Source organism: Lepidochelys kempii, chromosome 7 (assembly GCF_965140265.1).
Source record: "Lepidochelys kempii isolate rLepKem1 chromosome 7, rLepKem1.hap2, whole genome shotgun sequence".
NCBI lineage: Eukaryota > Metazoa > Chordata > Testudines > Cheloniidae > Lepidochelys > Lepidochelys kempii.
Window position 1 is genome coordinate 50879148 of NC_133262.1, and position 27886 is coordinate 50907033.

Genomic DNA, 27886 nt, shown 5'->3' on the forward strand with positions numbered 1-27886 from the left:
TCTCCCCAGCCAGCTCCAAACTGAAACCCTTTCCGACTGCCTCACCCAGCCACATGCCTGACCCCTCCTCCAGCCTTTGTCCAGTTTCCCAGGCAGAAGATGTCACCTGGCCCCAACCTCTGGCTCAGGTTACAAAGGACAGCTGCCATCATTTACGTGCTGGCAGTCAAGTATCATCCCTCAGTGAAGTCACACCCTTATTTCCCATCACCATCTAGTACTGGTGCAGTACCCCAAGGAAACAGAGGCACTCTGTGTGTTAGCAGAAAACCGTAAACTAGTAAAACTCTCATGAACATTACCAGGTGACTATGCCCTACTCTGTCACAAAGCTCCCTCGAAGGCCTCCTGTATATAACGCTGAGGTCAGGGGGCCTAGTTAAGTTAATGTAGACAGAACCTAATCCTGTTGCTCTAATGGGTTAAACTCTGAACAGTCCAAAGTTTGACCTTGGCTACACTACGGTGTCGTGGCTCAGTTATTGAAATAGATACAGAAGTTTTATCTTCTGATTGCAATTTGTATTAGAGGGGAAGCTGGTAGCACCACTTGTAATTAAGTTTGTCCAGCACTTCTCATTTAAGACCTTGCTTTCTGTTGCTTCTAACTTTGCAAACTGTAACTGTTAGGGCTGGAATTTCCTCTGCTGGGTGTCTGCCTCTTGCTTAGTTTGTTTCAGCAAATACTGTTCAGCCATTTCCAAGAATTAGGAAAAAATACATTATTTTGCCCATGCTTTAAAAAAATAAAGTCTTACAACAGTTTTGTGGAGAAGCTGTAGCACCTCCATGTTTGAAATTTGGCAGTTGGATTGCCCTGGTATCAGGGATCCGTCTTTTGCCAGCCTCACAAAAACTCACCCAAATTTGGCCAAGTTATAAGCATCTGAAAAATTTGAGTTTGTACATGCTCGTCATAGACTTGGTTAGTAAGGCAGCTAAATTCTCCAGCAATTCCATCTGCACTGGAAATTCTCCAGGCTGTGGGTGCAGAGGCTAAGCAGGACTTTCCCTCAGTTGCTACTCATGGCAGCTGGGGGCTGTTCTGGCACCATGCACTGAACTGAGAGCAGGGAGCTTCTCTCATGTGCTCTCAGTGCTCGTAGAGCTGGTGCCCAGGTAGCATGGAGGAGGAAACAGCCTCATCTGAATGTAGAGAGGGCAGGAGCAAGATTGACAGCAGTGAAGGGGAATGAATTGTGACAAAGGGGTGCAGGTTGTTAAAAGCAGGCAGCAGGTGGCTACTGCAGCAAGTTGCACGGGCAACCTTAATTCTGGCATTTCTGAACTTTTGAGTGCTTGACTTTGCAATCTTAAGGTCTGCTTTCAGTGGTTGTTGTATTAGATCTGAGTATGTCCTTGTGAGAATGCTTTAGAACAGGGGTGGGCAAACTTTTTGGCCTGAGGGCCACATCGAGGTTCTGAAATTGTATGGAGGGCTGGGTAGGGAAGGCTGTGCCTCCCCAAACAGCCTGGCCCCCACCCCTTATCCGCCCCCTCCCACTTCTTGCCCCCTGACTGCCCCCCTCAGAGCCCCTGACCCATCCAAGCCACCCTGCTCCTTGTCCCCTGACCGCCCCTTCCGGGGACACCATCCCCTATCCAACCCCCCCTGCTTCCTTTCCCTGACTGCCCCGACCCCTATCCATACCCCTGACAGGTCCCCCGGGACTCCCACACCTATCCAACTGCTCCCTGTCCCCTGCTGCCTCCTGAACCCTCTGCCCCTTATCTAACCCCCTCGTTCGCTGTCCCCTTACCATGCTGCTCAGAGCAGCATGTCTGGCAGCCACGCAGCCCGTTTGGAGCCAGCCGCGTCACCACACTGCCCGGCAGGAGCTCGCTGCCCCACCACTCAGAGCACTGGTGGCATGGTGAGCTGAGGCTGCAGGGGAGGGGGAATAGCAGGGGAGGGGCAAGGGGCTAGCATCCCTGGCCGGGAGCTCAAGGGCCATGCAGGACAGTCTTGCAGGTTGGATGTGGTACGTGGGCCGTAGTTTGCCCACCTCTGTTTTAGAGGCTCTTGTGGGTTTAGGAGTGAATGGGAAGGAGGAATTAGATGTTTGAGACCTTCAATAAAGGCTCTGAGGAAATGAGTTCCATTCCCTCATCCCTGGGTGTTCTTGCTGGGAGAAGCACTGTGGTTGCTTTTGGATGTGTTTTCTGCGCTCTCTTTGGGGAAGGTCCATGGATATGTCCTGGCTGAAGTTGCTGTAGACTTGACTCTGCTACTCAATTTCCATTCCTTTGAGGACCAGGCTTCACTCTAACCTGTGATTAGATATGAGAAGTCCCAATAGTGCAACATCCTCTGCCTTTATTTGCTTCTTTCTCCTTATACTCAGTATTGCTGTTGTAGCCATTTTTATTTATTGCTTGTTGCAGTGCCATAGTTAGCCAAGGCACTTTCCAGACATCAGAGACAGGATCTTGTCTGAGGAATTCACAGTCCAAATCAGACATAACAAAAGGGGGAAGGCAAGGGTGCGCTTGCACAGTGACCTTGGTTAGATAAGGGAGAAGTGGATTTTTAAACAGGTTGCCAAACACAACTAAGTGCTGTTCAAAAATATTCCCACCCTGTGTAGGAGCCTGTTAAAAATGTTAGCTGCATGTGGTCATAGCCATCAATGCAGCAGGTAGCAATGGCGAAGCACTAGCATAGACAGGGCCAGGAACATTAACCACCTTTTTCTGACCAGCAAGGGGGCAGGTATTGAATGTTCAGTGAGTCTCAGTAACCTGTGAAGCTGAAATTATTTTTGGTGTAATCTGGCACATTCGGGGATTGGGAGTGGGGGTGGGAGGGAGATTTCCTGATTGCGCACAACTCAGACTCTTCCTTTATGGAACCAGTTTGGAACCAAAACTGGAAAGGGGTAAAGCAGCATCCCAGAGTTTTGATGGGAAATAGGTTCTTAGGTGAGACCCGGTTTTGTAGTCTGCTGAACTAGTTATACTGCATAGTTCTCCATCATGCAAGTCTGTGTTCATGGCTGGATCTACCATGCTTAGCAGTGCAGACGTCAACCCTGCCCTGCATACGGTGACCAGATAGCAAGTGTGAAAAATCGAGATGGATGGGGGGTAATAGGAGCTTATATTTAAAAAAAAAAAAAAAAAAGCCCAAAATATCAGGACTGTCCCTATAAAATTGGGACATCTGATCACCCTGGCCCTGCAGGACAGGAGCGATCTAGCTGGAAATTCTTTAGCTCTTGCCAGTACCTGTAGCTCTTGCCAGTACCTGCAAATCTTGTAAAGCCAGCAAGCTGGGGAAACATTGCACAACCATTGGGGGAAAGCAAGGTAATCAGCGAATCTGTGCTCTTAATGAGTACCTAATTCCTGCTGCTGCCCCCCAGGGGATTGGAATCCCACTCCAGCACTGCAAAACCAGAATGGGCCAGCGTGCAGTAAGTAGGTTCCTTTGGTTTGAAGCATATGCAGAAGGGAGTTGTAAAAAGAAAGGAAGCTAAATAGACCTTCAGTGGTTGTTGGTTTCTTCTCTAATGTTTGTCCTTTTCCATCTGTAGCTGTATTCTTCCTGTGAGTTTTCCTGAGCACCTGGAGGGTCACTGCCTGTATAGCCAGGTCTGCATACTCTTTGAATGTCTAGTTTGCTTCTAATATTATTTTCAATGGTGCAATGTGGTGGTAGAAGTGCTTCAGACTCATTCAAATTGACTTACCTGTGAGCTCTGTCACATGGGCCAAAAACTTGTGGTAGGAATATAAACACAAGGCAAAGAGCAGTGGGGAGGGTGCTGGTAAAATAGGTTTCCTCTAAGTTAATGGTTGAGGAGAGGGAGAGAAGCAACACCGTAGATCTGTAATGTTGCGACCAACAAGGACAGAACACTATACCGGGGAGTTTAGAAATACAGATAGGAAGCAAAGCAAGATTAAATGTGGGATGGTGGGATGGGGGGGGGGAGAGATGAACTAACAAATCTGTGAGGGCAATAAACAGTGAGTAAAAGGAAGAAACCTGGAGGGTAGCAGTGCTAAGAGAAACTTGTAGTGCTTGTGGACACCGCTCCGCATTGTGCTTGGAGTATATGCACCCAAGGATAATAATTAGGATTGCTGTGTTTTTTTGTTTTGGCTGCCTCAGTACCAGAAAGATGGCAGCTAAATGAAAAGAATTCAAAAGAGCGACAGTAATAAGGGGCTATGGGGGGAGGGGTGGCTTACGAGGAGAGATTTAAAGACCTAAATGTAGAACTTTGCTAAGACACTGGGTGGGGAGTGGAGGAGGGGGATGGATGGCCACAAGAGCCTGTAAGTATTTGAAGTATGTAAACAGTGAGCTTGGAAAAGGCTAGGGAATGGTCTGACTGGGAGTGACAGGATGAAATTGCATAAAGAAAAATCTAGGCTGGCTGGCAGTAGAAACTTCCTTACAGTGTAGCTTGGAAATTGTGCCCTCCCCCTTGATGTTGAATAGTGGGGAGTCTTGTGACTTCTCTTACAGTCCTCGCGATGGCACATCAGTTTAATTAGACACAAGGAGAGTTACCAGATGCTTAATTTCATTCTATCACAGTGTTGGGGGAGAAGTTAGCATGTACACCAGGACTGGGGTTGACAACTTTTCAGAAATGGTGTGCCGAGTCTTCATTTATTCACTCTAATTTAAGGTTTCGTGTGTTAGTAATACATTTTAATGCTTTTAGAAGGTCTCTCTCTATAAGTCTATATTATATAACTAAACTATTGTTTGTATGTAAAGTAAATAAGGTTTTTAAAATGTTTAAGAAGCTTCATTTAAAATTAAATTAAAATGCAGAGCCCCCAGATCGGTGGCCAGGACCCAGGCAGAGTGAGTTCCACTGAAAATCAGCTCAAGTGCTGCCTTTGGTATGCATGCCATAGGTTGCATACCCCTGGTGTACACTCAATGCATCCGTTGCCTCTCTGCCCATTACCTTCCTTCCCACCTTTAAAAGAAGTCCGTGCTTTAATTAGGTAGAGCCAGCTTGAGTTGGAGCACCTCTCTGACCAGGGAGAAGACACAGCTACAGAAGAGCTGAGTCCTGTTTCCTGCCTTCTGTCTTGTCACAGCTTTCTGCTTTGGAACCAACATGGAGGAGGAACTAAGAGGATAGTAGTTCATATGTGGATGGAGGGGAGTAAATGATCTGCTCTTTCATGAAACCCTGACTCTCCTCCCAGGGTTCTCTAGGAAGATCACAGTTTGATATCAAGGTGCAGAGGCACCGTGTTGTGCCCTCAGCATAGATTAAAACCTCCAGCACCAGTCTTTACTGGCTTGCAATGGAACTGTTGAAACACTTAGTCTTCTGACTCGTCAGCCTCATTGTCTGCTGCTGGAAATCTTTCTGGCCAGAGCTCCTCTCCATGGAGATGTTACTAACCCCTTCTTGCCCCTCCAGCAGAGATTGGGTGAGACTGGGAGCTAATATCCTGAAGGAGTTTTACAGTTGTCTCTGGCCCTGCAGGTGGACCTCGCCTTCCATCTTCATAGTCTCTTAGGTGTTGTACCACTGAGAATCACAGAATCATAGAATATCAGGGTTGGAAGGGACCCCAGAAGGTCATCTAGTCCAACCCCCTGCTCGAAGCAGGACCAATTCCCAGTTAAATCATCCCAGCCAGGGCTTTGTCAAGCCTGACCTTAAAAACCTCTAAGGAAGGAGATTCTACCACCTCCCTAGGTAACGCATTCCAGTGTTTCACCACCCTCTTAGTGAAAAAGTTTTTCCTAATATCCAATCTAAACCTCCCCCACTGCAACTTGAGACCATTACTCCTCGTTCTGTCATCTGCTACCATTGAGAACAGTCTAGAGCCATCCTCTTTGGAACCCCCTTTCAGGTAGTTGAAAGCAGCTATCAAATCCCCCCTCATTCTTCTCTTCTGCAGGCTAAACAATCCCAGCTCCCTCAGCCTTTCCTCATAACTCGTGTGTTCCAGTCCCCTAATCATTTTTGTTGCCCTTCGCTGGACTCTCTCCAATTTATCCACATCCTTCTTGAAGTGTGGGGCCCAAAACTGGACACAGTACTCCAGATGAGGCCTCACCAATGTCGAATAGAGGGGAACGATCACGTCCCTCGATCTGCTCGCTATGCCCCTACTTATACATCCCAAAATGCCATTGGCCTTCTTGGCAACAACAGCACACTGTTGACTCATATCCAGCTTCTCGTCCACTGTCACCCCTAGGTTCTTTTCCGCAGAACTGCTGCCTAGCCATTCGGTCCCTAGTCTGTAGCTGTGCATTGGGTTCTTCCGTCCTAAGTGCAGGACCCTGCACTTATCCTTATTGAACCTCATCAGATTTCTTTTGGCCCAATCCTCTAATTTGTTTAGGTTCCTCTGTATCGTATCCCTACCCTCCAGCATATCTACCACTCCTCCCAGTTTAGCGTCATCTGCAAACTTGCAAAAACTTGAGTAATTAACCACTGGAAAAAATTACCACAGGCTGTTGTGGGTTCTCCACCACGGACAATTTTTAACTCAAGATTGGATGTTTTTCTAAAAGATTTGCCCCAGGAAATGGGCTGGGGACGTTCTCTGGCCTGGGTTATACAGTCAGACTAAATGATCACAATGGTCCTTGGACTTCAAATGATCTAGGACTCCAAACCCTGTTCTCTGATAGACAATGGGGAAGCTAACAAACTGCAACCTCAGGATACAATAAAATATCACTGTAGAGCTATTCATGGACATCACCACAGCCTCAAACACACAGAGTGAACCTCCCTCAGGACACAGCACTTCCCTTTGATTCTTTTCCAAGAACAGAGCCACTCAAGCATAAAGCCTGTCCACATGAATATTACCTGGTAGCTGTGGAGCTGAGAGATTCAATACTTGGCTGAGAGGAGACAGCTTGAATTAAACAGGTTGTTCACCACCAAGAACAGTTCCATGGAGAGGATTCATGTGGATGCTGGTGGGGGTAAAAAGCCTCCTCACACACAGCCACAGCAAGAGGTTTCAGTAATTGATGGGCTGGGCTGACTGGCGTGTGCACTGGCACTCTCGCCTCTACCTGTTCAGAGACTACAGGCTCCTCGTGTAGCAGGAAGACTACATAGATGACTGATCAAAGAAGATGCTCAGACACTAAGTTGCCTTCCTCAGAGCAATCTGAAGCCCAACCAGTTCCATTAGCCTCTTAAACTTAGAAGGTGCATGTCTGTGGTAGGAGACTGAATCTAGGTCTCTCTGTTACTCTGCTTTACTCCAGTACCTTAGCTCAGGGAAAGCAGTGATGTATTGTTTCTTGACTTTAGCAAAGCTTTTGACACAGTCTCCCACAGTATTCTTGTCAGCAAGTTAAGGAAGTATGGGCTGGATGAATGCACTATAAGGTGGGTAGAAAGCTGGCTAGATTGTCGGGCTCAACGGGTAGTGATCAATGGCTCCATATCTAGTTGGCAGCCGGTATCAAGTGGAGTACCCCAAGGGTCGGTCCTGGGGCCGGTTTTGTTCAATATCTTCATAAATGATCTGGAGGATGGTGTGGATTGCACTCTCAGCAAATTTGCGGATGATACTAAACTGGGAGGAGTGGTAGATACGCTGGAGGGGAGGGATAGGATACAGAAGGACCTAGACAAATTGGAGGATTGGGCCAAAAGAAATCTGATGAGGTTCAATAAGGATAAGTGCAGGGTCCTGCACTTAGGACGGAAGAACCCAATGCACAGCTACAGACTAGGGACCGAATGGCTAGGCAGCAGTTCTGCGGAAAAGAACCTAGGGGTGACAGTGGACGAGAAGCTGGATATGAGTCAACAGTGTGCTGTTGTTGCCAAGAAGGCCAATGGCATTTTGGGATGTATAAGTAGGGGCATAGCGAGCAGATCGAGGGACGTGATCGTTCCCCTCTATTCGACATTGGTGAGGCCTCATCTGGAGTACTGTGGGAGACTGTGTCAAAAGCTTTGCTAAAGTCAAGAAACAACACATCCACTACTTTCCCTTCATCCACAGAACCAGTTATCTCGTCATAGAAGGCAATTAGATTAGTCAGGCATGACTTGCCCTTGGTGAATCCGTGCTGACTGTTCCTGATCACTTTCCTCTCATCGAAGTGCTTCAGAATTGATTCCTTGAGGACTCCATGATTTTTCCGGGGACTGAGGTGAGGCTGACTGGCCCGTAGTTCCCCAGATCCTCCTCCTTCCCTTTTTTAAAGATGGGCACTACATTAGCCTTTTTCCAGTCGTCCGGGACTTCCCCAGATCGCCATGAGTTTTCGAAGATAATGGACAATGGCTCCGCAATCACATCCGCCAACTCCTTTAGCAATGTGCCTGCTAACAGCTCACCTAATTTTTCTGGCAAAAAGTGTATAAATGATACCACGTCTGTACTTGCCAGTTTTCAGTGTTTCATTTGATCTTCCTGCCTCAAGTTGTATTAGGCTTCGTGTAGTCACTTAAGGTATGTCCATGCAGGAATGAATGCCCATGGGATGGTGCTCAGAACTCTTCCAGGACCATCTTTAACGCTTGTAGATTTGTCTCAGTAAACAGGCTGTCTTGCCAGCAAAACCTTAAACAACATCACGGCTTCCTTTTGTTGCTCACACTGTTACTCTTACCATAGATGTGAGGTGCCTGCCAGACCTGTATTGCATATTTCTCACCTTGAATGTGCAAGTACAATCTTTCACCCCCTCAAGTTCTCTTGTTTCCTTTGGTCTGGTTTACGCTTTACTTAGAACTAAGATTAGCAAGGCTTATGTTTGCACAGTGACCCCAGCTCTGAAACTGTATACAGTTCCCAGGATGCGTAGCTCTAGTCTGAGAATCTTAAGTACTTTGCCTTCCTCTGTTCCTCGAGGGCTGAACTCAGAGGAGGGGGTAAAGATCTTTGTTTTGAGCCATCTTGGTTGTCTTGGAGGCAGCACTGGAGCTGACATCTAAAGGATTGATTTCAGAGTAACAGCCGTGTTAGTCTTATGCTCAAATAAATTGGTTAGTCTCTAAGGTGCCACAAGTACTCCTTTTCTAAAGGATTGAGTTCTCTTTAGGACAAAAGTAGAAGTTTGCTTTGAGCAGCAAATATTCCCTTCAGGGGAAGGAGAGTCCCCAGCTGTTTTGGAAGGAGTGTGTTGATGTCACTAGCAGTAGTGGCTTTAGAGCGCTGTTCTGGGCTCTACCTATGACAGCTCTGCAGAGTGCAGTTTGATCCCCTGGGACAAAGCATGGGACAAACCTTCTTCCCAAGCCGCCTTACTGATCTGTCATTCCTTATAGTATCTGCATCAGGCACCTTCTGGAGACTATATAGAGAGCCTAAACCTCTTTCACTCTCAGAGGAGTGTCTTCCTTCAGCTTTGCTGAGAGCTAAAACTACTCCATTCACTAGGTGAACTGTCCTAAACACAGATAGTGCTTTCAGATAGTCTATCTGCTTCTGACACCTGCAAGCCCTTGCTGCCAGTGCAAATAGCAGCTTCAGGCACCTAGCAATGGCTAGTCATTGCTACTGGCAGCCTCTTCTCCCACACTCCCCAATATTCTGGGGATGCTTGGAAGAGTGCTCCTTTCAGGAACTTTTCATTGTCTTTGCTGTGGTTCTGTAATACTACAGTAAAGGCAGTCCCTGGCTCTGCTGGCCAAGTAACCTGGCTCAGAAACCACCTGGCTTTGACCATAACACAGACACAGCCTGAGCAGCATGCATGAATGCATGTCTTGATGTCCCAGACACCTGAAGGGTAGGATTCAGGCTACGGAGTAGTGGCGAAAGGAGCTGCAGGTGTAATGATTTCCATGCCTTCTGATCTTGTGGTTCTGTCCAGGTGCTTTAGGAAAATACTTGCCTGGTGAGACACACCAGAGTACTAGAAGAGCCATGCCCTGATGTTGTGTAATCCCCAGTCAGTCCCCTTCAAGGAGCAATTATAAGTGACTTGCTATTATTGTACTTGTGTTTCTTCTCCTCCAGGTCTTCATCTCCTTTTGCTTTGCCTGGTTGCAGATCCCTTCTCTGCAGCATCCTCAAGCTCTAGCTCTCCTGATTGTAATGCTTGTCAAACAGATTTGAGACACTCAATATCTTTAACATCTGTTGGTGAGTTAGTCCAATACAAGTTATTCCCCCACCCACCCTGTGTCTCTAATATCCTGGAGCTGACACTGCTACACCACCACAATGACATCTGAAGATTTCAAATCACTTAAACGTTAACCTTTGCAGCCATGCTCAGTAGGGACCTATTAATCTTTACCCAGATGGATAAAGTGAGCGAGACCCATCACCGCTGGGTCTGTCTATATACAAACATGCTCTAGTTTAGTTAAACCAGTGCAAACTCCTGTGTGGACATTCATACTGATTTAGAACTTGTTTACCACCTGTAAATTGATAGGGTCAAAGGAAATGGATACAAGTCACACTTAAATTGATTTAAGAATGTTCACACACACACAGCCACACCGATTTAACAACATCAGTTTAAAATAATATCTTTAGTTAAACAGGTGCAACAGTGTAGACCCACCCTAAATGACTTGGCCACTGTTGCCTATGTGGCAAGCCTATTGAGGAGTTGAGAATACAACTCAGGAGTCCTGTCTCCAGTCCCTTGCGCTAGATGCTAGAAATACTTCCTGTAGCTCACAGCGTATGTGCAGTATTCTGCATGCCTGCCTTCCCCTGGGCACTAGGAAATGAGACCATAACACTGCTGGCTCCCCAATTACTTCATGACCTAATTTGAAATTGCCCTCCCCCTCCTCCTCTTTTTAAAAAAAAAAAAAAAACACAGCAGACTTGCACTTGTCTACATTAGAAAGGATTTGCTGGGATATGCATACCTAGTGGAGATGCAGTTATAGTCTTTTGCCAGTATCAGCTACATCTACACTAGGCTTTTGCCAGCACAGCTATAGAAGTTGGGGGTGTGATTTGTTTTTTTCATACACCTAACTGACATAGCCATGCTGGTAAAACTGAGGTCTAGACCAGGCCTTCCTCTCCTCCTGGCCTCCACTCTGCCCACTCATAGTTTTACCACTGTGGGTGCAAAAGCCTTCTCCTGTGCCGCATGCTGCATCTAGTATAGCCTTCCCTTCTGTCTAGTTTATTGGCTCTCTACCTTCTTCTAAACATCACCTGAAAACATCTTCCCTTCCTTGCCTTTGCCTTTTGATTCTCTTTATTAGAAGGAAAGCTCCAGTGTTTCTATTTCAGAATTAACTTGTATCAAGCAGGATCAGTGACGTATGAGGCATCCTTACAACCGAGAAATTTACTGGCCAGAAGTATATTTCTTGCTATGTGGGCACTGTTGATTATTTTCACCAAGGCTTGCATGTGCCTCCAAGCCAGAAAGTCTGTATCCTTCAGTCCTAACTTAGAATTTGTGGGTGTTTTTAGAGCTGTTGTATGAATACTTCTCATACCCAAATTACGTTGTGTTTTCATATTTGAATCTCATAGTTGTTACTGTCACTGATGGGGGGAGGGATAGCTCAGTGGTTTGAGCATTGGCCTGCTAATCCCAGGGTTGTGAGTTCTAATCCTTGAGGGGGCCATTTAGGGATCTGGGGCAAAAATTGGGGATTGGTCCTGCTTTGAGCAGGGGGTTGGACTAGATGACCTCCTGAGGTCCCTTCCAACCCTGATATTCTATGATTCTGTGTACTTTAATACTTGCCTCTGCTTGCCATCCTTTAAAAAATTATTTTTAAAGTCAAGTTAAATATAATATTTCAGTTTAACTTTTCCGTTTTGTTACCAGACAGAACCCAGGCGTGAGAAATAGAAGTTCTTGTGCACTGTCTGGCAATAGAATAGACATTCACATTAACTCAAAACTAGATTTAACTGAGCACATTTAAAGAAATATGTGCCAAAAATGGCCTCACACAGTATTCTGAGCCCAGTGCTATTCCTGTTGAGTTCTGTGCAGAATGAGTTTTTCTCTGTCATTTCTCTACTTCCTGCAAGTTGGCAGGAAAATGATGGCCTCCATGGAATAAGCTTAGTGCCCACAGTTGAGAGGTATCTAAATATTTGTGTGTACTGCTTGGCTTATTTATCTACCTAGACTAAGTCTGGGAGGAGAATAGCAGTGTTTTCTCATTAACTCACAGCATTTGAGGATACAGTCGCTGTGAAAGATATTACACAGTTGCGGTGTGGGAATAGCAGTGAAAGCTGATAGACTATTGTGATCAGGATTTGGAAAATGTACCCAAAGCCTCACATGTACCCAAAATGTTTCACCAAGCCAAAATACAGCAGTGTTCCAACCAATACCCCTTTTCCTTGGTCTGTGTTGGGCAAGAAATTTCCTGCTGCTTTAGCCCAAAGACCCCAGCCTTCTCTTGGCTGACATTTATGCTCCCATCCCACCAGCAAAGAGCCGAGATGAACGACGCTGTCTCTCTGCAGACTCAGGAAGACTTGGCTTCAGTACACACTTGGTCCCGTTGGGAAGGTTTCTTCAGCTTTCAGAGCTAGACACGTAGGTGCCGACTTCCCCTCTGCCCGATGGGATGCTCACCTCTTCCTGCCCCGCCCTTGCCCCACCTGCATTCCACCCCTTCCCCGAAGTCCCCACCCTGCCTTTTCCCACCCCCTTCCTGCCCCCTTCCACCCTCTTCCCCCATGTCCCCGCCCCTGCCCTGCTTTTCTCCGCCTCCTTCCCTGAGCACACTGTGTCCCTGCTCCTCTTGCTTCCTCCTGGAAAGTCCTAAGCGCTGCCAAACAGCTGTCAGGCAGCCGAGGGAAGGTTGGGGGATGGGAAGCGCTGGGAGGGACGGGGAGGAGCGGGGCTGCAGCGCGCTCAGAGGAGGTTGGAGAAGGAGGTGAGGAGATGGGAGCTTGGCTGCCAGTGGGTGCAGAGCACCCACTAATTTTTCCCCGTGGGTGTTCCAGCTCTGGAACACCCACGGAGTCAGTGCCTATGGCTAGACATGCAACCGTTCTCAGTGGAAAGGTGAGGTTCTGTAGAAATTGATGGCAGTGCAGGGGGAAGTTTCCTTCGTCCCCTGGGCAAATGGACTTCTCAATCCCTGGTTGTGGTGATTTACATCCTCGCTGCTGCTTGGTTAAACCTGAGCAGAGCTTGTTCAGCCAGGCTGCTGCTGTCCTTCACAGGGATGTAGAACCCAGACAGTTTGTTAGGGACGGTTTCAGGGCCAACCTGTAAGTCAGCTCAGCCCTTGCAGAGTAAAACACCAGTGTTGAGCTGCTGATGCCTTTTATATGTGACCACTTCCGCTGTCAGTCACATATTCGCGTGAAGCTGATGCTGCTGGCATGCCGTGTGCAGAATGTTAGACATAGAAGGTAGTGATTTAGAGTTTGCGACTGGGTTTCACGTAAGCAGCAAGGGGTTCCAGTAACTGCCTGTTTCCCTGTCTGGGACATGTCATTTAAGCAGGGATAGTAATTTCTCTTTCTAGATTGTTCCCACAGTCAGATTTTCCTGTTGCTGGCAATGGATATGCTAGAATCGAGCAGTGTGAAATGAGTAAAGTATGGTTTGACCAGGGAAGAGATTGTGAAAATGGCACTTTATTACTGCATATATCTGCTGAGCTTGATGCTAGGTGTGTACTCATCAGCACTGCAGAGCCAACACAGCTGTGGAAGAGTACATTGAAATCCAGTATGGGAGGCAAATGAAGCAGGCAGAGCACAGCTTGGCTGGCAGGATCCAGGCTGAGCTTGCAATGATTGGAGACAACAAATTATGGTTTAACTTGTAAACTCAGCCAGTTCACTGTGGTCAGTTTGGGGTGGCAGAATTCTTGAGCTCCCAGCTGCCGCTGTGCTTCAAGAGTGAGTATCCTAATTCTTGTGGTACTGGACTCCACTATGATTCCACTCTGATGATCTTTGAAGCCAGAGGAATGAAACAACCCAGAAGAATGCAGAGCATAGGCCAGTGGGTATTAGTGCACCTGACCCTGGGGGAGCTGCCATCCACATGGATTCCTGGTAGTCTGTGTGTGGGATAAGACCAAGATTGTCAAGCTAAGCTGTTCTGACTATTCTAGGAAAGGGATGTCTGCCAGGGTCCTCTAGAGGAGCCCCGGAGGTCTGCTCTTCACAGACACAAGAGCTTCTCCCTTGAGCCACTGCTCAGGCCATTTCACAGGAGTTCTGGTAGTAGGCTACATGTAATGCTTTTTAGCCAGCATGTGTGGGGTAACTAGGAATTCTGGCACCTCCAGGCTTCAGTATAGAACTGATCCCAACTGCAGTCACTGTTACTCAGAGCGGAGAATTCAGATCCAATCTCCTGGGGGGTGCTGCTTCTCGAGCTCAGTGACGTGAATCTGCTGACAGCTATCAGTTATTGTGACCCACTTATGTGAATTCTGCACCTGGGCAAATGGCTTGAGTGCAGTGCTGGAGCTGGCCTATCACCCTCTGGGTCTTGCAGGAACAGCCATGTAGTGAGTAGCAAGGGAAGGGGCTCTTGGGGCACCTCTGGCCTTAGCCCTGCTCTGCACCCGGGTGGGTAGGTCGATCTAGCTTACGGAGCTCAAGGCTGTGACAAACTTAAAGCTACCACACTAGCTTATTGCTAGGGCTGTGGGAACCACTCCCAATGCAATGTATTGATTGTACTGAGTACTGCAACAAGGCAAATTAGTGGGAACTAGTCTGGTTCAGACCCTGTGTGGACAGGGCCTCGGGCTGACTCAAGCCATTCTACTACAGCTGTGAGCGTGCATTTACGTGGTAGCCTGACAGCAGTTCTGCTCTCCAGCTTGTCATACTGCTGCAGAGCACAGGGCTCTTTGTATCTGTGTCAAATGAGATGTGGGTTGAGGCAGCGGGCTCGCGTGCACATGAGCTGTAATGGTTTTGCAGTAGTGTCTGTTGACCCGCTTATGCGTCATCTGCATGTCTGTGTCCGAGGCTATAGGAGGCCATGCAGTTCAACACCACTCTAGTTCCTCTTATCGTCGCATGGCCAGAGTCGGAACACCTGTTCCTTGGTGCTCTTAGCTCCGCTAACTCCCGGAAGGAGCATAAGGCTAAAGACTGCTTTGAGCTGCAGGTACCTCCTACCGCTATGGTTGTCGGTCCAAAACAGTCAACGCCGCTCGGCCCTTCCAGACTGTCATGCCCGGTTCCCTGCATGCCAGCTCACCTGATACAGCTGATGCCCATGGCAAAGCTGATGCTCCCATACGCCAGTTCACCGCCTCACTCCAGCCCTCTGGACACCTCGCTGCTTTCCACTATGGCAGATGAACCTCTCCTACTCCTCCCAGAGTGGCGCACTTCTTCCCCCCAGGCACTGCCGTTGATGACGGTTCTGCCTCTGCCAGACCTATCCTCTGAGTCTGAGTGGTTTTCCAAGCCACACCCCTCCTTGACATCTGCGCTCTCTCGCAGTTCGTTTCCCTGGCAAAACTCAACCTATCCACCTGCATATGAACCAGAGCCGTAGTTCATTCCCCCTGGGGCCCGTTGATGCCCAGTGACCCCTATGCTTGGCCCTACTGGTCTCCCTATGACTCTGCCAGGACCATGGGGTGCTGCTGCTGCTATCTTACCAGCTGTCCCCTGCCTGCACCGTGCCCCCTGCAGATATGAGGAGCCAGAAGAAGACATCTGTCCTGGGCAACGCAGTATGGGGAGGAGGTGAGCAGCCCTCAGTGGTGAAAGAACAGGTTAAGGACTATTTAGAAAAGCTGGACATGCACAAGTCCATGGAGCCAAATCTAATGCACCTGAGGGTACTGAGGGAGTTGGCTGATGTTATTGCAGAGCCATTGGCCATTATCTTTGAAAACTCGTGGCGATCGGGGGAGGTCCTGCACGATTGGAAAAAGGCAAATATAGTGTCCATCTTTAAAAAAGGAGAACCCGGGGAACTACAGACGGGTCAGCCGCACCTCAGTCCCTGGAAAAATCATGGAGCAGGTCTTCAAGGAAACTATTTTGAAGCACTTAGAGGAAGGTGGTCAGAAACAGTCAGCATGGATTCACCAAGGGCAAGTCATGCCTGACCAACCTGATTGCCTTCTATGATGAAATAACTGGCTCTGTGAATATGGGGAAAGCAGTGGACGTGATATATCTTGACTTTAGCAAAGCTTTTGATACGGTGTCCCACAGTATTCTTGCCAGCAAGTTAAAGTATGGATTGGATGGACTATAAGGTGGACAGATTGTCAGGCTCAGTGGGTAGTGATCAATGGCTCGATGTCTAGTTGTCAGCCGGTATCAAGCAGAATGCCCCAGGTGTCTGTCCTGGGGCTGGCTTTGTTCAACATCTTCATTAATGATCTAGATGATGGGATGGATTGCACCCTCAGCAAGTTTGTGGATGACACAAAGCTTGGGGGAGAGGTAGATATGCTGGAGAGTAGGGATAGGGTCCGGATTGGGCCAAAAGAAGTCCAGTGTGGTCCAACAAGGACAAGTGCAGAGTCCTGCATTTAGGACGGAAGAATCCCATGCACCGTTACAGGCTGGGGACTGACTGGCTAAGCAGCAGTTCTGCAGAAAAGGACCTGGAGATTACAGTGGATGAGAAACTGGATATGAGTCAACTGTGTGCCCGTTTTGCCAAGAAGGCTAATGGCATATTGGACTGCATTAGTAGGAGCATTATCAGCATACCGAGGGAAGTGATTATTCCCCTCTATTCGGCACTGGTGAGGCCACACCTGGAGTACTGTGTCCAGATTTGGTCCCCCCACTACAGAAGAAATGTGGACAAATTGGAGAGAGTCCAGCAGAGGGCAACGAAAATGATTGGGGGGGTGGGGCACATGGTTTGAGGAGAGGCTGAGGGAACTGCGGTTATTTAGTCTGAGGAAGAGAAGAGTGAGGGGGGATTTGACAGCAGCCTTAAACTACCTAAAGAGGGGTTCCAAAGAGAATGGAGCTAGGCTGTTCTCAGTGGTGGCAGATGACTGAAGAAGAAGCAATGGTCTCAAGTTGCAGTAGGAGAGGTTTAGGTTGGATATTAGGAAACACTATTTCACTAGGAGGGTGGTGAAGCACTGGAATGGGTTACCCAGGGAGGTGGTGGAATCTCCATCCTTAGAGGTTTTTATGGCCTGGCTTGTCAAAGCCCAGGCTGGGATGACTTAGTTGGTGTTGGTCCTGCTTTGAGCAGGGGGTTGGACTAGATGACCTCCTGAGGTCTCTTCCAACCCTAATCGTCTATGATTCTATGGTCATCATGCAGCTAGCACTGCCAGAAACACCAGTCCTCACCAGAGCCTCATCATCTCAGATGAGGCATTAATTCCACCTTCCCTCTCCCCTTTGGACAACCATAACCAGTACCACAACCTACTTTGGCATGTAGCAAAGGCTCTCGAGCTCATGGTAGAAGAAGTCCAGGACCCACAAAACCAGTCCTGGATATTTTCCAACCACTGGGGCCCTCCCATACTGCCCTTCCTATCCACACGGCCATCCTACAACTGGCAGAGTTGGTCTGACACACTCTGGCCTCCTGTTCCCCTACTCTGAAGCACCTTGAGTAGCAGTATTTTGTCCCATTCTAGGGTATGGACTTCCTGCTCTCTCACACCTGCCCCATAACTCCTTTGTGGTGCACGCAGCGACTGAACGGGCTCAACAGCAACACCTTAACGCCACACCACACCCCTGCATAGGGTGGCAAAGAAACTGGACCGTTTAGGGCAAAAAGTTTATTTCTGTGGGACTTCAGTTCCGTATTGCCAGTTACGAGGCCCTCTTGACAGAGTACAGTTTGTTCATATACCTGAAGCTTATTGACTCTCAGACCTTTCTCTGGGCAGACAAACAGGATCTCCAGGCGATCCTGGATGAGGGCAAACTGGTCACCAAGATGACCCTCCAGATAGCGGTTGGTGCTACTGACGCTGTGTCCCGCTACCTAGCAAACAGTGTCCTACTCTGCCAAGACTCCTGACTTCAATCCTCCAGATTTCCTAAGGAGGTCCAGATCACTCTCAAGGACCTTCCCTTTGACAATCAGAAACACTTCAGTGACAAGATGCACGGATCCCCCCGCTCCCTCGAGGATTTCCACGTCATACTATGGTCGCTTGGTATCTCTGCCCTGATCTGCAGGCAGCAACAGTCATCCTTGGTCACTGTGCCCTATCAGCCCTATTTTCAATGACAGCAGGAGCAGTCTTGCCAGTGTCCATGCACTCAACGACCCCATTACCCCACCACTACTACTTCTGCTCCCTCAACTCTTCCACAGCGTCACTCCAAATGGCCATTTGACTCTTCCATTGAGACCCACCAACGTCCTCCCATGCCTACCCTGGTCATCCTTGGGGGCATCTCACCCTGTTCGCCCACACTTGGGGCAAGATCACCACCGATTGCTGGGCACTGGACGTCATGGAGTACTCAGTAGAGTTCCTCTCATTCCCCCCTCATCACCCACCCCATGGTGACGTGGAGATCCCTCTCATTGCGACTGGAAATTTCTCCATTTTACAGTGGGACACTCCCATTATTAGTTCTGGGTCCTCCCCTTTGGTATCACCACCCCTCCCTGCGTGTTCACAAAAGTTTTCACCGTTGTTGCAGCCCACATACAACACTTCAGCCACTCAGTGTTTCCCTACCTGGATGATTGGCTCCTCATTGCGACATCCATGCACCTGCCTCCTTTCCACTATCTAGACCCTTCGCGATCTCCTCACCAGCCTGGGTGTCTATATCAACAAGGAAAAGTCAGTCCTCATCCCTGTCCAAGAGATCACCTTTATTTGGGTGTGCCTGGTCTCTATCGTAGGCCTCACTTTCCTCCTGATGGACCTCTTTGCCACCCTCACCTCTCATGACGCCACTACACCACAATCCGCACACACCTATCCACCAGTGCCTTTCCCTCCATGGCCACATTGTGGCCTGCACCTCTGTAACGCCCCAGGCACACCTCTGTATGCAGTGCCCTCAACTTTTGCTCCAGTCAATCTACAGACCTCAGACAGATTGCTTGGACAAACCAGTCCCGCTTCCCCGATTTGTCCTGGCTTCCTTCAAGTGGTGGTCTGAGCCATCCAACATCTTGGTCGGCATCCATTCACCCTTCCTGCTCCACTCTCACCACAGACACCTCCCTCACAGGGTGAGATTTCCATCTGGATGGTCACACGACTGAGGGCCTCTGCACACCACAAGAGGTGAGGATGCACATCATCTTCCTGGAACTCCAAGCTGTCTGCTTTGTCTCCCCCTCATAAGATCACTGCACTTTCATTTGCTGTCAGACATGTCAGCAGTTGTGTATATCAACAAGCAAGGTGGCACCAGGTTACCCTCTCTGTGCAGAGGCTGTCCAGCTCTGGAACCGCTTCATCAAGAATGGGGTCCCGTGGCACACCATGCACCTTCCAGGCACCAGCAACTCCTTGGCAGACACACTCTTGTATGCCAGGGGTGGCCAACCTGAGCCTGAGAAGGAGCCAAAATTTACTAATGTACATTGCCAAAGAGCCACAGTAATATGTCAGCAGCCCCATATCAGCTCCCCCCCACCACCACTTCCAGTGCTTCCTGCCCACTGGTAGCCCTGCCAATCAGCACCTCCCTCTCCCTCCCCTCACCATCCAATCAGCGGTTTCGTGGCTTGCAGGAGGGGAGGGGGAGGAGCGAGGGCATGGCAGGCTCTGAGGAGGGGGCGGGAAGGGATGGAGTGGGGGCAGAGCCTGTGGCAGAGCCAGGGGCTGAGCAGTGAGTACCCCCTGGCACATTGGAAAGTTGACACCTGTAGCTCCAGCCCCGGAGTCGGTGCCTATACAAGGAGCCACCCCTGTTCTATGCAAATCACGAGTGGGAGCTCCATGATCCCACACTTTACTCCGTCTTCCACCGGTGGGGGACCCCGCGCTGGAACCTCTTCACAACCAACAAGAACCAAAAACTCCTCCTCTTCTGCTCCAGACGGGTCCTCTGGACTAGCTCACAAAGCGACGCTCTTCTCCTGCCACAGACTGTTGAAGTCTGCTATGCCTTCCCACCCATTCCTCTGCTCCCACAAATCCTCCACAAGGTGCAACAGGATCAAGCAACATTCATCACAATAACCCCCTTTTGGCCTCACCAGTGTTGGTTCACTGACCTCCTTCACCTCGCCACTCTCCCTCTGATCTGCCTTCCCACCCACCTGGATCTCTTCACCTAGGTGCAGCAACGCTTGCAGCACCCCAACCTGGGCCTGCTCCGCCTTACAGCTTGGTGTTTGGATAGGGCTCATATATAGACAGAACGTGCTCCACCCTGGTGCATGACGTCCTCATGCACAGCAGGCCAAGTGAAGCGGGCGCATTTCACCATCCAGGCACACCACCACCATTATCCACTGGAGACTCTCTCTGCTCCCATCCTCCTGGACTACACTCTCCATCTTAAGTGTCGGACCTCATTCACTCATCCATATGTGTCCACCTGGCGGTGCTCAGTGCCTTCCTCCCCGCCATGGATGGTTCCTCCACCTTCACTCACCCGACCACCATTCGCTTCCTTCAAGGCTTGCTCATTGCCTTTCCACCAGTATGGAAACCCTACCCCATCTTGGGACCTAAATATAATCCTCTCTGCCCTCACTAAACTGCCCTTTGAAGATCATCTTGATGGCCATCGCTTCAGTGCAGCCCATTAGCGACCTGGTGGCTCTGATAGCTGACCCACCCCTCCCCACAATATGCATCTTCCATAAAGTTTCCCTGCACCTGCACCACAAGTTTCTCCCCGTTCCACCTCAACCAAAGCATCCACCTTCCAATCTTCTACCCAAACCACACACCACCTCCAGAACAAAAACACTGCATTCTCTCAATCTCCAATGCAACCATGCCTTTCAGGCTTCGCCCAGGCTCTTCGTCACGATTGCCAGGGCCTCTCTTCTCAACACATCTCTAAATGGATCTCCCATTTCATTGCAGACTGCTATGCTCTCTCCTCCGCCTCCTGGAGTCCTGGCTCACTCCACGCAGGCACAGGCCATCTTGTTGGCCTACTTTGTGGACGTGCCTTAGCAGAATGTTTGCAAGGCAGCGACATGGACCTGGGTCCACACCTTTACCGCTCGCTGCGCCATTGCTGGGGATGCGTCTGTCGGCCGAGCTGTCCTGCCGACTGACTTCACGCGAGTCCACGCACCCACCTCCACGCTGAGCGCTGCTCCCTACTCACCCACATCTGGCCTCCATGTAGGGACCATCACTCAAAGAAGTTCTCTGAGATGTGTGGTCCCTATTTGGTTCCAATACCTGCCCTCCATCTTCTCTGCTGTGGATTCCATTGCTTGCGAGTAAGAGAGAACTGGAGCATCGTTAACCGCATGGCCTCTTATAGCCTCAGACACAAGCATGCAGGTGGCTCACATAGAGATCAAGAACACTACTAGAAAATCACTGTCACATGGCACGCATGCACACACATGTCTGGAATCCAAATAGGAACTATACGTCTCAAAGAACCTCCAGTTACAGTAAGTAACTTCTTCTCGGGTCTGTCAGGAGGGCTGACGTCAAATGGCACAGCTGGAGTAGATTCACTGATAACTTACAGGCTGTGCTCAGATCTGGCAGTCACAAACACTTGCAGCTTGTCTCGGAATGGCTGTGAGGTGCTCCTCCCTGGATCGAGAAAGGGGTGCTGGAGCCCCTGTCAGCTGCTTAGCCCTGAAGAAAGCCTCATCCCTTAGCAGTGTCTCACAGGGCTAAGCAGCTTCCCCTTGAGCCATTGTATCCTGACCCTTGGCCTCCCAGCCTAGCATAGAGCACTGCCCAATCTGGCATCAGGGGATGGGGGGGGGGCTGCTTCTTCTTGTGACACCTTGCAGTAAAGACTCCCAAGGGCTTCCCGAGGGAAGAAGCTGTAGCACAACACGAGTGCAGTGGAGAAACTTATTGGATAGACACAATTTATGGCAGGAACAGCCATGGCATGGGGAGCTGCATTGGAGATCTCTGACTATAACTTTGGACCTACACAAGCTCTGAGCACTAAGGGGAAGGGGGGAGGGAATAGAAGGAAGAGGGGAGCAAAAGATGGGAGTTAGGGCACCAAAGAGGAGAGAAGGGAACACAAAGGTGGAGGGAGAAAGAACAAGCTGCTAAATAAGAGACATTGAAGGCAAGTCTGTGTGAACAAGGAATGGATAGAACCTGATCCTTGCACAGCGCTGGAAAGGAGCAGTGCTGCCCACCCTATGTTGAAGGGGGGCGCAGGACAGCATACAGGGAGGAGTGGAGTGGGGACTGGGGGGTACGATAGGGAGGGGAGCATCCTGCATGTGTAGGGAGGGTGTTGAGGGGCCCAGTGCATGCTTATTGCCCCACACCAGGTTTGGCAGTGCATTGCTAGCCAAGAGGGTCCATTCTGCACACATGCCCAACTCTGAAAGCTAGAGTTGGGGGCGGGTCTGGTTGTGGGGGCTCATGGGCCTTTGAAGCAGAATCATCTGTTCTGCCCCAGGCTGTCAAGGTGGCAGCTTCCTGCTCACACTAGTGTACATCTCTTCAGGGGCTTGTTCTGTGTAATTAGCATTTAAATTCATTGATATCCTAGCTTAACTGCAGCTCTCTTGGAAAGGTCACCTAGTTTCAAAGTTCTGAGACTGCATCGGTTCCTCCTGCTCACACTCCAGGGTGTTCCTCTTTGAATCACTGAGCGCTCAGGCACCAGCAGTTGGTGGCTGAGAGTGGAGAGGAGGAAGGATCCTTGTTTCCATTGAGTGGCTGTACTCCAGTGTGAGCATGGGCTGCTAAAGGCTTGCTCTCCGCTGGGAATAGGCCTCTTGCATTTGCACAGCAGAGCTAAAAGGGTGGGAGGGCAGAGGCATTAGGCAAGTGGGCTTCTTGGCTATTCTTCAGTGCTCTTAAACGGGCATCTTTCATGTGCTGACCTGGCCTCTTCTTTCTCTCTCAGGTTCGGGAGACTCCCAGGATGAAGCTGCTGTGAGGAGCTTGAGGAGCCAGCACACAGGCTTTCAGGGCTCCCTTTCTGAGTGGAATACAGTATTGGAGTCTGCAAGAAAAATGACTGTGGGATTTGTACTGCTTCCCGCTCTGCTGGGGAGGACTTTGCTTATGCTGCTGCTGGTGGCTGCCTCTGTTCAATGCCATTGGCCCAGTGAACGCTCTGAACTTGCACAGGACTGGGAAAACCAGTTAGAGGCCTCCATGCATTCTGTGCTGTCAAATCTCCGTGAGACGGTCCCAGCAGTGGTGGGGATTCCAGACAGCTCTGCTGTGGTGGGACGCTACTTCAGAGTCACCATCCCCACAGATTTAATTGCTTCTAATGGAGAAATGGTGCAGGTGAGAAATGCATCCGCCTGCCTCATACCTCACAATCCCCTTCCTTGCAGTCATGCCTGTGGGAGGGACTGGGTCTGTCTCTGTGCCAGTGTGACAAATGGGTTTGAACGGATGGGTCATAGATGGTGCTATGATTCAGACTCGGGGGAGGCTGTTGGATTTGGTGATAGATGAGTGGAAGAAACTTCCATTTCCCTCTTCCGGAATATCACTGTTTATTTCTTACTGGATTGAACGCCTTCATCCTAGAGTGAAGAATAGAGGCGGTCTGGTCCCCTCTGTAGGAGCTGGTTTGGTTCAATGTCTGGTTACATTTAACCTGCGTGCACCCAGATGCCCAAGCAAGGGGCACATGAATCACTGAAGGACAGTGACCCTCAGCCTCCCATAGCCCAAGTCCTGGAATGATCCTTTGACACCATGGGGTGACTTGTTTTACCATGGGGACAAAATATTGGGCCACTGATGTGATGCCATAGCACAGATCCTGTTGTATGGCTCTGGCTCTTGACTCCATTTGACACCGTGTCTCCTCCCCTCGCCCTGTGACCCGTGGGGAGAGCCCTGTGACCCGTGGGGACACTTCTCCTTGTCTGAGAGGAGCTATGATCAATCCTGTGGCTCCCAAGAGAGCCACATCTGCCTGTCCTCAAGCTTTGTGTCTATTGCCTTCAGGACTTCTAGGTGCTGTAGCTGCAAGATATGGAAGTGTGAAAGTGACACCAGCTAGGCAAGGAAAGAAAAGTGAGAGAGACTGTCAAGGTGTCACTATTCACTACTGGTGAGGAGTCCTCTCCAGGCTGGGTGCAGGGAAGACTGCTTCTGCTTCCCAGGCTTTTCTAGATTCATTGACAGATGGGGCTGGACCATTTCCCAGTCTAAACCTGAGAGAATTACGTGTTTGCTCTTTTTCAAGTGGTCAGAAGGGATCTGGAGGTGAGGGAGGAGGAAAATCTTGGACTTGCCAACTTCTCCTTATAGGCGGGTTTGCTGTAGAGCCAGAGGACACAGATCACAGCGCTAAAGAATCTAGATCAAGAAAGTGAAGTGTGAGTGGGTCCCATTTGCACTACTAAGAGTCCTGGCCCTGATGAGTGGCAGTGATAATCTGGGGATCTAAAAGGTGCATCTGGCACATCTGGAACACCTGCATTCTGAGTCGGGTGGGGAGGAGAACGGTGCTGGATGAGTTCCATGTTTCGAAGAGCTAGAGGACTGTCATCTGCTTTGAACTGAAGGCTGCAGCACTGTGGGGCTGATGAAACTTGCCCAGGTGGAAGCTAGGACATGCCATGGTGGCCTTAGTCATGCTGCCTGCTTTCTTCATATGACCACTGCCATGTGAAAGCCTGGTTCTTGGCTGCTTAGTACCCAAACTCCAGGGAGTCTGGGGAGCTGCGGGTGCTCGGCAAATTGACAACTAGCATCATCTGTTTTATCAACAAAAATACAAGTGCAGGCCAACTGTCAACTTTGGATTTTTGTCTCTAAATGCACAGACTCCTGCTGATCAAATTCCCAGGCTTCCCAGTGCAGCCCAAGGTGTGAGCTGTGCTCTAGGAACCCCTATCTGTCTGAGAAACCGCTTCCTGACCAGTGTCTCATACTGGCTGCTTTACCGAAGTGTACACCTCTTTAGCTAGGACTGCACAGCGGGGCTCTGACCCAGTGTTCTCGGAGGAACACGTGTAGGATTGGGGGTAACACTGACCATGTGAGGGTGGGGGTGTGGCAGGTTTGGGAGAGCACTGGGCACACGTGCTTGGGATTGAGGGGTACGTAGAGCATGCAGGGGTGACTGAATATGCACGGAAGCACTAAGGGGTTCCGTAGCTGGACGTTGTAATGCGTCCCTGCCTCCCAGGGAAAGTGCTTCCAGCTCCTCAGCTGGAAAGTGCTGGAGGAGGGTTACTATGCTGTGGTGCAGTGAAGCCTGAGTGGTTTTCAGGTGTCAGAGGACTAGTCTAAACACAGAAGATGCACTTCAACTTAAATTGATTTTAAAATCGGACTTAGGCCTTGTCTCTGTGAGACTTTCATGGGTTTTTACCCTACATTGGTTTAATACAGATCTCTGCGTTGGTAAGGATGCATCCATACTTACTGAGTGTGGAGGGCTTCCTTCCAAAGGACTCCACATAGGAGAGGGGATTCCTTATGGAAGACATAGGTAGGCAACTTTAGGTGTGAGAGGGCATCAGCAGTTTCCACTTGTTTTGCCGGGGCACTTTTGGCCTGTACAGATTCCCTATCTGAATCCATCTCTCGTAGAAGTTAGGAAATCCTGTGGGCTAGGTGCACCTGAAAGAACTCTGGCATTTATTTGCTGTTGCATCTCATGCAACCCTAGACAATTTGTGCTGCTCAGCTGGAGCTTTCAGCAAACCAATGTTTGTCGCACTTATGGACTCAGACGAGCCAAGCCCTTCGTAGCCAGTACATAGGGAGCTCAAGCCCTAATTAAAATCAGGCAAAAATAGCCATTAAACGTCTCCCAGTTGTGGCAGTAAAGCAGATCAGAAAGACAATGACCTATACTCCTGTTCTTCCTGGTCTCCAGGAGGTCAGGAATGATATGCTGGACCGAACAAGCTCCTCAAAGCCACAAAAAGAAAAGGAGTACTTGTGGCATCTTAGAGGCTAACAAATTTATTTGAGCATAAGCTTTCGTGAGCTACAGCTCACTTCATCAGATGCATACAGTGGAAAACACAGTATGCATCCAATGAAGTGAGCTGTAGCTCACGGAAGCTTATGCTCAAATAAATTTGTTAGCCTCTAAGGTGCCACAAGTACTCCTTTTCTTTTTGCAGATACAAACTAACACGGCTGCTACTCTGAAACCTGTCAAAGCCACAGTTCAAGATGGAGACATTTAAAGCCTACCCTAGTAGCTAACTCCCAAGGGGTTTTCTATCTTATAGATCAAAATGAGGCATGTTGCCACATCCCTATGTAATGGTTCTTTGAATAGTCCATAGCTGTGTTTGTTGTGGTCAGTACTTCCACTATTCCTACACTTCCACTGTTCCAGCAGCACTCACAGGAAGAAGTTCACATTAACCTCTTCCTCCTGTCATCACACCAAGCTGCTCTCATGTGCTGTCTGTTGTTGAGGTCACTCTCTGCTGATGGGTGAAGGTCAATAGAACTGCAGGCTGCAGAATTTCTGAACTGGAAAGAATCTGTGACTTCCAGGCATGGGTCTAGAGGGCTGGGAGCACATTACCAGCAGAAGGGTGATCAAGGAAACATTGTCATGCAGAGGAGAGCACAGCATCAGCTGGCTGGAGCAGAATGACATGTGACGTGGTCTCAAAGCACAGCCTCCCCTGAATGCACCAAGAGTGTCCTAGTAATGATGAGCATCACATCCACCATGATGACTATTAAATGAGAGGACCTGATCCCCTTCCTTACAAGTCTCTTACTTTCCTAGGCAGGAGAGTGTCTCATGCCTGTGTGCACTTCATACTAAAGGAGAGCTAAGCACTAGAGCAGACTAACAGGACACTAATAGAGCTGGCTGAGCGGGAGTGTGTCTATTTTGAGAGTTCCCCCACCTAACTGTGCACCTCGGCAAACTGCCAATGGACTTTTACTCCCAGATTTAACAGTAAGACCCCACACTCTCCCTTTCTCCTGAGAGGGACCAAAAAAGTGCCAAAGGATCCTTCCTGAAAATGTACCAGAGTGCCTTCTGCATACCTTTCCTCTTGTCCCGTTTCTGTCCAGAAGATCAAGGAGAAGACAGCAGTCATATGGATGGCCTTCTCTGGCAATGTTTGGGGCTATGACTTTCAAACCTAGTCAGCATGACACTCTCCCTCTCTCAGGGACTGGTATTCCATCAAAAACCAGGAAAGCTGATCCTAGCTGCAAAAAGACAGGGTATTCACTCAAGGTCCTTACTCCCAGTCTGGCTTCAAGATGTCCCAATGCTTCATCTGACTTGGTTGGGATTTTTGCATTCGTGTAGAGACCACCCTCAAATGCTGTCTTCAGCCAGAATGGGACACCTCTTGAGCTCCTATAGGGAGGGTTATCCATGGCTCTAAAAGATCATTCTCATTAACATTGAGGTAGAAGTAAGTAGGAGAGAGCTGGACAACAGATGGCTCTTTAGGTCAGCCTCACACATCAGTTTACCCTGCAGTATGTGGAGCAGAGCCCTGGGATCACGGCCGAATGTTAAATGTTCTCACAAACATGCATCTGAGTCACTGAAGGAGGAAATTCTCTTCTTTCAATCTCTGGCATTCTTAATGAGCGGCCACCTCAGAAGAGCCTGTAGGTAGGAGCTCTATGCATTGAACCCCATCGTTGTATGTTCTTCACAGAAAAGGCTGGATCTTCTAGTAAACCTGGTATTGTTCTCCAGGTACACGTTCTTCCTCAGACTGCAGGAAGATCATGTTTCCCCATTCTGTCCTAAACCTTTACACCTACTGGAAAGATGCTGATGCCACAGGATCTCCAAGAGGTATCCTGATCACCTGTCTCTGACAATGCAATACCCTAACTGCACTCTCCCCATGGGGAAATACATGACAGTTTCAAAGGCCTCATTCAAGATGGAACGGGAAGAGCACGCTGGATGGATAGTCCAAGTTTTAACTCAA

At 49.2% G+C, this 27886-nt stretch overlaps 1 protein-coding gene across 3 annotated transcripts in view; it reads left to right on the top strand.

Annotated features, from left to right (window-relative positions):
* The window catches only part of DAG1 (dystroglycan 1), a 103544-nt gene that overhangs the window by 48280 nt on the left and 27378 nt on the right, over nucleotides 1-27886 (top strand). For all 3 annotated transcript variants that reach the window (XM_073352644.1, XM_073352643.1, XM_073352645.1), the window contains exon 2: nucleotides 22873-23264. In XM_073352644.1, the coding sequence (XP_073208745.1) occupies nucleotides 22983-23264 (282 nt within the window). In that variant the 5' untranslated portion in view covers nucleotides 22873-22982. The remainder of the gene's footprint in view (nucleotides 1-22872; nucleotides 23265-27886) is intronic.